This window comes from Nycticebus coucang, chromosome 10 (genome assembly GCF_027406575.1).
Source record: "Nycticebus coucang isolate mNycCou1 chromosome 10, mNycCou1.pri, whole genome shotgun sequence".
NCBI classification, from domain to species: domain Eukaryota; kingdom Metazoa; phylum Chordata; class Mammalia; order Primates; family Lorisidae; genus Nycticebus; species Nycticebus coucang.
Genome location: NC_069789.1, coordinates 79,097,819 through 79,111,200, shown reverse-complemented (window position 1 = coordinate 79,111,200; position 13,382 = coordinate 79,097,819). Strand labels below are relative to the sequence as shown.

General features: G+C 40.7%; 1 protein-coding gene across 2 annotated transcripts in view; it reads right to left on the bottom strand.

The window, feature by feature from the left end:
* Positions 1–13,382, bottom strand: part of SHCBP1L (SHC binding and spindle associated 1 like) — a 53,307-nt gene that overhangs the window by 25,051 nt on the left and 14,874 nt on the right. For both annotated transcript variants that reach the window (XM_053605734.1, XM_053605733.1), the window contains exon 6: positions 2,578–2,683. In XM_053605734.1, coding sequence (XP_053461709.1) covers positions 2,578–2,683 — 106 coding nt within the window. The remainder of the gene's footprint in view (positions 1–2,577; positions 2,684–13,382) is intronic.

Below are 13,382 nucleotides of genomic sequence, written 5' to 3'. Positions count from 1 at the left end.
GAAACTGAGGTTCAGAGAGGTTACACATCTTGCAGAAGATTACGTAGTTACCCGGTGGTCTCAGATAGAGGATTTGAACATTGAGTATTTAACCACAAAGTCTATGTCTTTCTACTACACTACTTGTAAAGATCACTAACATAAAGGTGATGGGCATAGATAAGACTGTTTGAAGAGGAAAAGAGCATACAGTGAGAACTCAGAGTAAAGAATTTGCAAAGCTGAGAAAGTTGTTAAAGGTTATTTGCATACCTACGACACCTGTAAAACTATAATAATATTTTCTTAACTTCAAAGGTGAATCTAAGATCAAAGGTCCAAGTGAAAGTTGATACTGCTGCCGTTTTTTTTGAGCAGTTTCCCTCTCATTATGCTGGCCTCCAAAAATAAGGGATAATCACACAAATGAAGATAGGGTGGCACAATACGAGATAAGAATCAAACAAATTTCTCACTGTCTTACCGGAAAAGTGAAGAAAATAAAACAAGAACATATTTAAAAGTAAAACAGAGAGCTAAAGCTAAAACTGACATAAGGATACTGGGACTAAAAGCAAAATTTATACCTTACTTTTTATAAGGATGTTTTAAAAGATGTTAACAAAGATACTGGTAGGGGAGGCGCCTGTGGCTCAAAGGAGTAGGGCGCCGGCCCCATATGCCAGAGGTGGCGGGTTCAAACTCAGCCCTGGCCAAACTGCAAAAAGAAAAAAAAAAGATACTGGTAGAATACTTCACATTATTGAATAATCTGAGCCAATAAGCAATTAAAAGGAACATTAAATTTTTGGTGAGACTAATAAAAGTGGGTAAAATATCAAACAAGACCAGTCTAATAAGCCAGCTTTATCTCACCACTCTCCTCTTAGTGGTTAAACGCCAGCCGTGGTGGCCTTTTTTCAGTTCCTCACATGTTGCATCCTCTTTTGTCAACATTCATTTATTAATTCAACAAAAACCACTGGGCACCTACCATGTGCCAGGCATCGTGCTAGGTGACTTGATTGGGTGGTAAATACTCCTTGCTCTCAAGAAGCTCATGTTCTAGTGAGAAAGATATTCAACAGACAGCCACAGAAAGCATTAGATACACTCATGATAGGGGAAAGTGACAATAAAGCATGGAATGCTCTCTTTGTATATAGCAGTCTAATATATTCTGATAGGTTGAGAAGGCCTTTTTCTGTGGAAATAATATTCAAATTGACCGAAAGGATGAGCAGTGGCTCAGCAGGCTGAGGAAACAACATGGCTTATCTAACACGTGGGTTTAGTGAGAGAGAAGAGTGACTGTCCGAAGGTGATGAGGGACATGATTAAGATAACTCCCAGAAATTTCTAATTAACAACCAGGTGCCATTTACTGAAACAGGGAACTCTAGACTATAAGCAAGTCAATGTGTATGGTCAAGAACTTAATCGCAGATGTCTGAGTTGAAGTGCTTGCAAGACAATCAAGTGGTGATGAGTTGGACATATATATAGGTTTGGGCTTAGAACAAAAGTCTGGGCCGCAGACATAAACTGTGGGTAAGTATCTGGACACGTCAACAAAGTTATGGAGTAAGAGCAACTAAATCATTTAGGGATAATGTTGTACAGAGAAAACACAAGTACCAGGCATTTCGCGTATATGAGGAAAAAAACAAAAGAAACTAGACAGAATGAAAGCCAGGAATGTCTATTAAAATGAAACAAGGAAAGTGAATATTTCAATGAGAGAGCTGTGAAACGCTACTGAGAGAGCAAACGAAATAGAAATATCTCCTTTGTGGCTTAGAACATTTTTTGCTTTGGGGCTGCTTTATATTCATCCTGTAGGTTCTAGCTGATTTACTTCTTTCAGCCAGCCTTGCCTAATTCCCAGTTGTGTCTTACAGACCCTTCCTCTGTGCACCCTGTACATACCCCTATCTCAGTACTTATCACTCTGTGTTATAAATGTACTTTGCTATTTACTTGTCTGTATTTCTTTTTTTTTAGAGACAGAGTCTCACTGTACCGCCCTTGGTAGAGTGCCGTGGCGTCACACAGCTCACAGCAATCTCTAACTCTTGGGCTTACGCGATTCTCTTGCCTCAGCCTCCCGAGTAGCTGGGACTACAGGCGCCCGCCACAACGCCCGGCTATTTTTTTTTGTTGTTGTTGTTGCAGTTTGGCCGGGGCCGGGTTTGAACCCGCCACCCTCGGCATATGGGGCCGGCGCCCTACTCACTGAGCCACAGGCGCCGCCCTACTTGTCTGTATTTCTATCACACTTGAAATCCGTCAAATGTATGAAGAAGCCAGACTGGGCGGGGGTCCGGGGATCTGCTTCAACATTATCTCTCACATTTGTGTTTTACCCTCACCACAGGAGCTAGCATAGTACCTGGCAGCAAGGTTAGCTCTCAGTAAATAGTTGTCAGTATTTATTTACTTATTACCTTTAATATATCAATAACCAAACTGGATGTGATAGGGAAAATAATACATCACAGAGTCAGTTGGACAAGGACTCTATCTTCAGGGAGATTCTTCCCTGATTATATGCACGTAAACCTTAAGTGAACAAATAGAACAGAGTATATTTCTTACCATTTCAGTAGTCATCACTTTTGCTACAATATGTGTTATAGTCTTCCCAAAGTCTCTTTTTCCTTTCCTACGCCTCAGAATTCTTGGAAAGAAAGGTCCATGAACTCTATAGTTGAAAATATTTAATTGTGATTAAATTAACATGAAAAAGGCTCAACCCGTCCATTCTTGGTAAATAGCAACTTTGTATTAAGCCTCTTTGAGAAACAGGTTTCATTAATTATAAACTCCTGGAAAGCTACGAGCAACTTAAGATCTCAACATCTTGATTAAGATATTTTAGGTAAACGTGTTGAAATCCTTAAACTCTAAAATCTTTTCATTTTAACGGATCACACCTGGGAATCTGCATGCAACCCTCAACCACCATTGCCCCACCCACCTCAACCTTCCAAAACTTTCCTGATTGTGCTTTCACAATTGACTGGAGACTCACACAAAGCAGAAATGGGTTATGTCTGTGATAGTGAGGCATATTCTTATGTTTGAGGACATGCCTAATTTTAGATACTATTTCAATTAACAGATTATTTTGTTTCAAAGAATATGGTCTCCATAAAATAGTTGGCTATTGGCTCCCCAGAACTATTCCAGCTTCTTTCTCAGTTGTTTTTATATTGTCTGTTATTCAGCACATCTACTCTTTGTCTTCTTTCTGCTTTTTTTTTTGTGGGTTTTGGCCGGGGCTGGGTTTGAACCCGCTACCTCCGGCATATGGGACTGTTGCCCTACCACTTTGAGCCACAGGCGCCGCCCTCTGCTTTTCTTTATGTTTCCTGTTTCTTGTCTCTTAACCATTTAAGTGTCTCCGAAAGAAAGTCAGAGAAAAAAAACTCAGTATAATTGTTGGCTTTTACTATTACTCAGTCAAAATGAACACTCTTTTACCAGCAGATGTAGATTGACCAGTGATCCCCTTAGACATAATCATTTGGGTTCTTTGTAGCATTCTGGTTTTTGCATGATGCTAAGGACATACGGGTTTACTGCGTGTACCAGGATGTCTGAGCTGTATCTCAGTTAAGAAATACTTTGTGAAGCTTAAGATTTCAGGGAACCGGGCGGCGCCTGTGGCTCAGTCAGTAGGGCGCCGGCCCCATATACCGAGGGTGGCGGGTTCAAGCCCGGCCCCGGCCAAACTGCAACCAAAAAATAGCCGGGCGTTGTGGCAGGCGCCTGTAGTCCCAGCTACTTGGGAGGATGAGGCAAGAGAATCGCTTAGGCCCAGGAGTTGGAGGTTGCTGTGAGCTGTGTGAGGCCACGGCACTCTACCGAGGGCCATAAAGTGAGACTCTGTCTCTACAAAAAAAAAAAAAAAAAGATTTCAGGGAACTGTTTCTAATAATTTTCCGTGCAAGTTACTAAAATTTGAATTTGAACATATTAGCAGGGTCCTCCAAAAGTTTCATTAAATGTTTGAAAATCAAATCCATTCAGCATTTTTATACTTATTTAAGCAAGTGGTTTTTTGATCTTGAGACACAGAGAACCACTCATACGTTTTCTTGGCTTTATACCAGATAACTACCTGTTCTAAGAGTAAAGCATCCTAAATATTTGGGAAATCACAGGAGTTTATCATGCTGTCCTAGTTTTAAAATCAAAGGAATATATGTGTGTGTATAAGTGCTTTAAAAAATAATTTTTAATTTTTATCAGGTTTCACAGGTATGTATACTTTTTTAACTCAATCACAATAAACAAGAAATAGAAATCTCCACCAGACTGATAACTCCCCTTATGCATCTTTGCAGTTAATCCTCCACTGTTCTGCTTTTTGTCATTGTAAATTTCCCTTTCTTGGAATTTTTTTAAATAGATTTTTTTTTTTTTTTTGAGACAGTCTCAGTTGCCCTGGGGTTGAGTGCTGTGGCGTCATAGCTCACAGCAACCTCAAACTCTTGGGCTCAAGTGATTCTCTAGCCTCAGCCTCATGAGTAGCTGGGATTACAGGTGCCCACCACAACACCCAGCTATTTTTTAGAGACAGGGTCTCGGTCTTGCTCGGGCTGGTCTCAGACTCCTGAGCTCAAGCAATCCATCCACCTTGGCCTCCCAGAGTGCTGGGATTACAGGCGTGAGCAATGTAATCCCTCTTTGAGAGCATTGAGCGACTTGAGAGAAATACAGGGATTAAGATCTTGTAGATAACTGTGTGTCTAAACCCAAAAACTCGAAACTCTTTACATTTTAAAATTGATTACACCTGGAAATCTGCATGCACCCTACTATAACCAATGCCTCAGCCACCCCAACCTTCAATACATCCAATCATTTTCACCTGAAGTCTATAGTTTACATTAGGGTAGACTCTTAGTATTGTCCATTTAGGGGTTTAGACAAATGTACCATGTCATGTACCCACCATTATAGTATCATACGGAATAGTTGCACAGCCCTAAAAATCCTCTGCTCTGCACCCCTTCCTCACTCCTTGACCACCACTGATCTTTTTACTGCCTCCACAGTTTTGCCTTTTCCAGAATGTGATATAGTTGGGTTCAAACAGTATGTAGACTTTTTTTTTTTTTTTTCAGAGCGGGTTAGGATCCAATCTCTTTATTGTCAGGGTCCCTCCCTGTGCATGTAGACTTTTCAGATTGTTTTCTCCCTTAGTAATATGCATTTAAGTTTCCTCTATATCTTTCCATAGCTTGATAGGTCTTAGTGTTGAATAATATCATTTTATTGTCTGGATGTACCATAGTTTATTTATTTATTTATAAATTTGGGGGGAATGGTTTGGTTTTTTTTTTTTTTTTTGGAGGCAGAGTGTCACTCCGCTGCCCAGGCTGGAGTGCCATGGCATCAGCCTAGCTCACAGCAACTTGAAGCCCCCAGGTTCAAGCAGTCCTGCCTCAGCTTCCTGAGAAGCTGGAACTACAGGCACCCACCATATTTTTCTTCTTTTCTATTATGCCCAGCTAATTTTTCTATTTTAGTAGAGACAGAGTCTTGCTCCTGTTCTCAACCTCCTGAGCTCAAGTGATCCTCCCATCTTGGCATCCCAAAGTGCTGAAATTACAGGTATGAGCCTCTGTGCCCAGCCTATTTTTAAATTTTTACTCAACCACTATACAAATGAAGATACCATCATTTATTTATATGTTCACCTACTAATAAACATTTTGATTGCTTCCAAGTTTTAGCAATTGTGAATAAAGCTGCTATAAACATTCATGTGCAGGTTTTTGTGTGGACAAAAGGCTTTCACTCATCTGGACAAGGAACATGATTGCTGGATCATACGGGAAGAATATGTTTAGTTGTGTAAAAAACTTCCAAACTATCTTTCAAAGCAACTGTACCATTTTGTATTCCCACTAGCAATGAATGAGAGTTTCTAACATCCCACACTTCTTGGAATTTTTTAATGGAATTTTAAAATGGATAATACACTATGCACTATTGTTACTAATCGTAGGAAGAAAATCTCTATTCTTTCACCACAAAGAATGATGAGTCTAGCTGTGAGTTTTTCATAGACAGCCCTAAACAGATTGAGGAAAATCCCTTCAATTCCAAGTTTTTTGAGTTTTTAATCAAGCAAGTCTGTTGAATTGTTAAATGTTTTTTTCTGTCTATTGAGATAATCATGCAGCTTTTGTTTTCTATTAATATTATGTATCATTGATTTCCATGTTAAACCAAACTTGAATTCCTGGAATAAATCCCATTTGGTCATAGTGTCTGATACTTTTTATATGTTGCTAGAACATATTTTGTTGAACATTTTTCATCTATACTCATTAGGATTATTACTCTGTAAATTTCTTTTCTTGTGATAGCTTTGGTTTTGGTATCAGAGTAATACTAGTCTCATAGGATGAGTTGGGAAAGTGTTCCCCTCTATTTTCTAGAAGAGTTTTTGAAGAATTGATATTTATTCTCTAAACATTTGTTAGCACTAACCAGTGAAGATATCTGGCTCTTGGCTTTTCTTTGTGAGTTTATTTGCTAATTTAATCTACTTACTTGTTATAAGTCCATTCATAATGTATTTCTCCTTAAATCAGTTTTGGTATATTGTGTCTTTCTACTCATTTGCCCATTTAATCTAGGTTATCTAATTTATTGGCATGAATTGTTTGTAACATTCCCTTATATCCTTTTTATTTTTGTGCAGGTTTTTATGTGAACATGTTTTCACATTCATTGGGTAAATGCCAGTTTGGAGTGTAATTGTCAAGTCCTGTGGTTAAACTAGTTTAGCTTTACAAGAAACTGCCAAACAATGTTCCAAAGAGGTGGTCATTTTGTATTCCAGCCAACAATGAATGAGGGTTTTTGTTGCTCAGTTCCATCACCAGCAATTGGTATTACCAGGTTTGGGTTTTTTTTGTTTTTGTTTTTTAATTTCAGCCATTTCTCACAGGTACCTAATGGAATTTCATTGTTGTCTTAATTTGCAGTTTCAAAATGACAAATGATGGTGAGTGTCTCTTTATATGTTTATTAGCCATCCATGTATCTTCAAAGTGTCTATTCAGATCTTTTGCCCATTTTTAGTTGGGTTATTTGTTAGTATGCTTGTGTTTTATGAGATCTTTGAATATTTGGGGTACAAGTCTTTTATAAGTTTTGCAAATATTTTCTCACCATCTGTGGCTTCTTTTTCCATTCTCTTTCTTTTTTTTTTTTGCAGTTTTTGGCCAGGGCTGGGTTTGAACCCGGCACCTCCAGCATATGGAGCCGGCGCCCTACCCCGGAGTCACAGGCGCCTCTTTTCATACTCTTAATAGTGTCTTTTGCAGAGCAATTTTTAATATTAACGAAGTCCAGGGAAAAAATTATAGATTTTTTTAATCTCACATATCATGCAGTACTTTTGTTGTATCTAAAAACTCATTGCCAAATGCAAGTTTTTGCCACATTCTCTTGATTACTATATATGATTTATATTTAAGTCTTAAAATGAGGTCATATGAGTCTTCCCAGTTTGTTGACTAAGATAGGGTTTTGCCTTTCCATAAGAATTTTAGAAACAGTTTATTAATATCTACAAAATGCCTTGCTGGAATTTTCACTGGGATTGTACTGGATCTGCCAATCAAATTGGGAAGAACTGACATCTTAAAAATATTGAGGGCTCAGTGCCCGTAGCTCAGTGGTTAGGGCACCAGCCACCAGGGATGGTGGGTTCGAACGGGGCCCGGGCCTGCTAAACAACAATGACAACTGCAACCAAAAAATAGCCAGGTGTTGTGGTGGGCACCTTTAGTCCCAGCTACTTGGGAACCTGAGGCAAGAGATTTGCTTGAGCCCAAGAATGTGAAGTTACTGTGAGCTATGATGTTACGGCACTCTATCCCAGGCAACAGGAGTAAGGCTCCGTCCTTTTTTTTTTGTAGAGACAGAGTCTCACTTTATGGCCCTCGGTAGACTGCCATGGCCTCACACAGCTCACAGCAACCTCCAACTCCTGGGCTTAAGCGATTCTCTTGCCTCAGCCTCCCGAGTAGCTGGGACTACAGGCGCCTGCCACAACGCCCGGCTATTTTTTGGTTGTAGTTCAGCCGGGGCCGGGTTTGAACCTGCCACCCTCGGTATATGGGGCCGGCGCCTTACCGACTGAGCCACAGGCGTAAGGCTCTGTCTTAAAAAACAAACAAACAAACAAAAAAACTGATGAAGTCTGGCTGTGTTTAATGTTTGCTGTAACTGTAGGTGCCAGAAGCTTCAAATTCCTCTAGTTTCCTTGTTTCATTCTCCTTCTTTGTGCTTCTTTTAAAAATACTTTTTCAGGGGCGGCGCCTGTGGCTCAGTGAGTAGGGTGCTGGCCCCATATGCCGAGGGTGGTGGGTTCAAACTCAGCCCCAGCCAAACAACAAAAAATAGCCGGGCGTTGTGGCGGGCGCCTGTAGTCCCAGCTGCTCGGGAGGCTGAGGCAAGAGAATCGCGTAAGCCCAAGAGCTGGAGGTTGCTGTGAGCCGTGTGAGGCCACGGCACTCTACCGAGGGCAGTAAAGTGAGACTCTGTCTCTACAAAAAAAAAAAAAAAAACTTTTTCAGAAGTTTCCGTGTGCTGCCACTCTTTAAACTATAATCCAGCTATTATACTGGAGCCCTTTTGATGTGGTTGGAAGGCAGGGTGAACGGGAAGTCTTCTATAATCTTATAACCAGGTCTCAGAGGGCCTACATCCCTGGAAGACAAGCAGGGTTTTTTTTTTTTAGTCTCTCCAGGGAATTCTAGACGGGACTAGAATCAAGGAAATGCCCTTCTAAGTGAGATATGATTCAGGTACAGTCTTTCCCCCTGGAGAGCACGGTTGTGTGATGGAGAACATTCTGGGTGTATTTCATAATGGTTACTTTCCCCCCACCAGCCAGAGTCATTGTGGGATTTTCCTTGGCTCTTCATCTGTCTTGAGTCTCCTTGAGGTAAAAACCCACAAAGGGGGAGGTTTCTTTAATGCTATAGCCACATAGACATTTCTTACTCTAATACCACTCCACACTCAATCTGTACCAATTTATCAAAATTACTGTTTAAATGTCCTGTAAAAAAGAAAATCAAAATCTCAGGGCCACCACCCACCCCAACTGCTTATGCGAAAGAGAAGGTAAAAAAGTCTCAGGCATTTGTGGAAACTGGCCCCCAAATTCTTGTTTAGCTCCCACAAACAAGGACCTGCAAGTTGTACCTACGTCTAGCACCTAAACCCAAAGCCTGACTCCACACTAACAACGAATGCAAGTTTTTCTTACAGGAGATAGAGCCAGAGACAAAACAGAATTAGGTAATCTTCCATCTACATAACTGATAACTTCCTTCACCACCTTTATATTTTAAGTAAAATGTAAATTTCCTGGGCTTCACAAACATGTAACCACTTTGCCTCTTCAGCTCAACCTACCTTTTTCTTTTTCTTTTTAATTTCAAATTAATATGAGGGCACAAATTTTTAGGTTACACTGTTCTCACTTCCAAAATAAAGTTCAAGGCTCAGCGCCTGTAGCTCAAGTGGCTAAGGCACCAGCCACATACACCAGACCTGGCGGGTTCAAATCCAGCCCAGGCCTGCCAAACAACAATGACAATTACAACCAAAAAATAGCCGGGCATTGTGAAGGGCACCTGTTGTCCCAGCTACTTGGGAGGCTGAGGCAAGAGAATTGCTTAAGCCCAGGAATTGGAGGTTGCTGTGAGCTGTGATGGTACAGCACTCTACCCAGGTGACTTGAGACTCTGTCTCAAAAAAAAAACAAAGTTCAAGTTGTACTTGAGTCCTTCGCCCAAGGGGCGTGCTGACACCCACACATTGTGCACATTAGGCAAGATCTCATCAATTGTCCTTCGTCTTCCTGCCAATCACCCTCCTGCTCCCTTCTCCCTTGCTAAACTATATTTGTGTTTTATTGTTTGTGTAGGCGTGTAATTGTTTACATATTTGTTTCATATTAGTATTGAGTATACCAGATTTTTTTCCATTCTTGAGATACTTTACTTAGAAGAATGTGTTTCAACTCTATTCAGGTAAGCATAAAAGACAGAAAGTCTCCGGGCGGCACCTGTGGCTCAGTTGGTAAGGCACTGGCCCCATATACCAAGGGTGGCGGGTTCAAACCCAGCCCTGGCTGAACTGCAACCAAAAAATAGCTGGGCGTTGTGGTGGGCGCCTGTAGTCCCAGCTACTCGGGAGGCTGAGGCAAGAGAATCGCTTAAGCCCAGGAGTCGGAGGTTGCTGTGAGCTGTGTGATGCCACGGCACTCTACCGTGGGCCATAAAGTGAGACTCTGTCTCTACAAAAAAAAAAAAAAAAAAAAGATGGAAAGTCTCCATCTTCTCTTATGGCTGTGTAGTACTCCATGGTATACATATGCCACAGTTTGTTAATCTATTTATGGGTTGATGAGTATTTGAGTTGTTTCCACAATTTGGCAATTATGAATTGGGCTGCAGAAACATTCTGGTGCAACCTAATAGTGGAATTGAGGGATCAAATGGAAGGTCAATTTGTAGTTCTTTGAGAATTCTCTATACTTCTTTCCATAAAGGTTGTATTAGTTTGCAATCCCAGCAGTGTAGAAGTGTTCCCCTCTCTCCACATCCATGCCAGCATCTGCAAATTTTGGGACTTTGTGATATGGGCTAATCTTACTGGAGTTAGGTGATATCTCAGAGTGGTTTTGATTTGCATTTCTATTGTGATTAAAGACATTTGAGCATTTTTTCATGTTTGTTGGCCATTTGTCTGTCATCTTCAAGAAATTCCTGGGCGGCGTCTGTGGCTCAGTCGGTAAGGCGCCGGCCCCATATACCAAGGGTGGCGGGTTCAAACCCAGCCCCGGCAGAACTGCAACAAAAAAATAGCCGGGCGTTGTGGCGGGCACCTGTAGTCCCAGCTACTCGGGAGGCTGAGGCAAGAGAATCGCTTAAGCCCAGGAGTTGGAGGTTGCTGTGAGCTGTGTGAGGCCACCGCACTCTACCGAGGGCCATAAAAAGTGAGACTCTGTCTCTACAAAAAAAAAAAAAAAAGTGAGACTCTGTCTCTACAAATAAAAAAGAAAAAGAAATTCCTATTCAAGTCTCCTGCCCATTTATAAATGGGGTTGTTTACTCTTTTCTTGTTGAGTTCTCTGTAAATTCTAGATATCAGCCCTTGTCACATTCATAACATACAAAAATCTTCACCCATTCTGAAGGCTGTTTGCTTTCATTGGGGTGCCCTTAGCTGTGCAGGAGTTTTTTAAGCTTGATCAAATCCCATTCATTTATTTTTGATGTTGCTGCAATTGCCAGGGGGATGGATCTTCTTCATAAAATCTTTTCCCAGGCCAATATTTTCAAGTGTTTTCCCCACACTCTCTTCTAGAATTTTTATTGTTTCATCTCATAAATTTAAATCTTTTATCCAGTGAGAATCAATTTTTGTCAATGGTGAGAGGTGTGGGTCCAGTTTCAATCTTCTACACGTGGCTAACCAGTTTCTGAAAACTGTATTGGCTAGTCAGAGTTTTTTCTGGTTCCATATGAAATGAAGTACTACTTTTTAAAGTTCTTCAAAGGATGACATTGGTGCTTTGATGGGGATTGCATTAAATCTGTAGATTGGTTTGGGTAGTATGACATTTTAATGATGTTGATTCTTCCCAGCCAAGAGCATTACATGTTCTTCCATTTGTTAATGTCTTCTGCTATTTCATGTCTCAGTCAACCCACATTTTTCCTTCTCTCTGCATGCCTTTAAAATGCCGGAAGTTTCCAAGATTCCTTTCAGAAAAACAGCCACAGCTTATCTGCAGTTTGTGATTTTTTCCCAGGAACTTCCTGAAAATCTTGGTTTAATAAACTTCCATTGAGATTTTCATCTCAGATGTTGGCTTGGGTTAATAGTTCTAGCTCTAGTCGGTTCTGTGCCAGGTAAGCCAATCTGGGCTGGGACTCTCTGAATTCATCTGTCTCTCTAAATTTCAGGATTTGCTCTGACCTCCATTCTCTAATGGGTCCAATAAAGTCATTTTCCATTTGTTCAGCTTTTTTCTTATGGTAACAATGGGAGTGATGCCTCATGAGCTCTTTACATGTCAGAGCTCATCTGGAATTGGGTTTTTAGAGTACAATATCCATATCTCCACTGAGATTTCCTATATGTTTACTCATTAAGACCATATTTTCCTTTATTTCTGTAATCATATTTTCCTCTAATTCTTTGAACACATTTATAACAACTACTTTGAAGTCTGTTGTTTGATAAATCCAATATCTGGACCCACCAAAAGTCAGTTTATACTGTCTTTTTTCCTGACCATGTATCAAAGTTTCTGGTTTCTTTTCATTTCTATTAATTTTTCATGGAAACTGGAGATTTTTGAAACTTCAGATTGTGATAAATGTACATATTTGGTTATATCGTTTGCTTTAGTAAAGCTAAAGTCCAAGTTGTAGTTGTGTTCTTCATCCAGGAATTGTGCAATATACCTGTGTAATGTGCCCCTTAGGTGGGAATTTACCCATTCCTTACTCCCTCTGCCCCCGCTTGAACTCCATTGCACTATTCTCACATGTGAGCATTAAGGTGCTGTTATGCTAGTTCCAGTATGTCTGCCTTTCCATTCTTGTGATATTTCAGTTAGGAGAATGGTCTCCAATTCCATCCAGGTTATTAAAAAAGATATAAGTAGGGTGGCGCCTGTGGCTCAGTCGGTAAGGCGCCGGCCCCATATACTGAGGGTGACGGGTTCAAACCCAGCCCTGGCCAAACTGCAACCGAAAAATAGCCGGGTGTTGTGGCGGGCACCTGTAGTCCCAGCTACTCGGGAGGCTGAGGCAGGAGAATCGCTTAAGCCTGGGAGTTGGAGGTTGCTGTGAGCTGTGTGAGGCCACGGCACTCTATCGAGGGCCATAAAGTGAGACTCTGTCTCTACAAAAAAAAAAAAAAAAAGATATAAGTAATATTCCATAGTATACGTATACCACAATTTATTAATCCATTGATGTACTGAAAGGTACTTGTGTTGTTTCCATGACATTGCAATTGTGAATTGTGCCTTTATAAAATGTCTTTTTTCCTTTGGGTAAATGCCCAGTAGTGGGATTGCAGGATCAAATAATAGGTCTATTTTAGTTCTTAAGGAGTCTCCATACTATTTTCCATAGCAGTTGTACTAGCTTGCTATCCCACCAATAGTGTAGGAGTTTTCCCTTCTCTCCGCATACACGCCACTATCTGTTGCTTTGGGACCTTATGATGTGAGCCATTCTCACTGGGGTTAGGTGATATTTCAATGTGTTTTGTTTTTGCAGCGTCTCACTTTATCACCCTCAGTAGAGTGCCGTGATGTCACACAGCTCACAGCAACC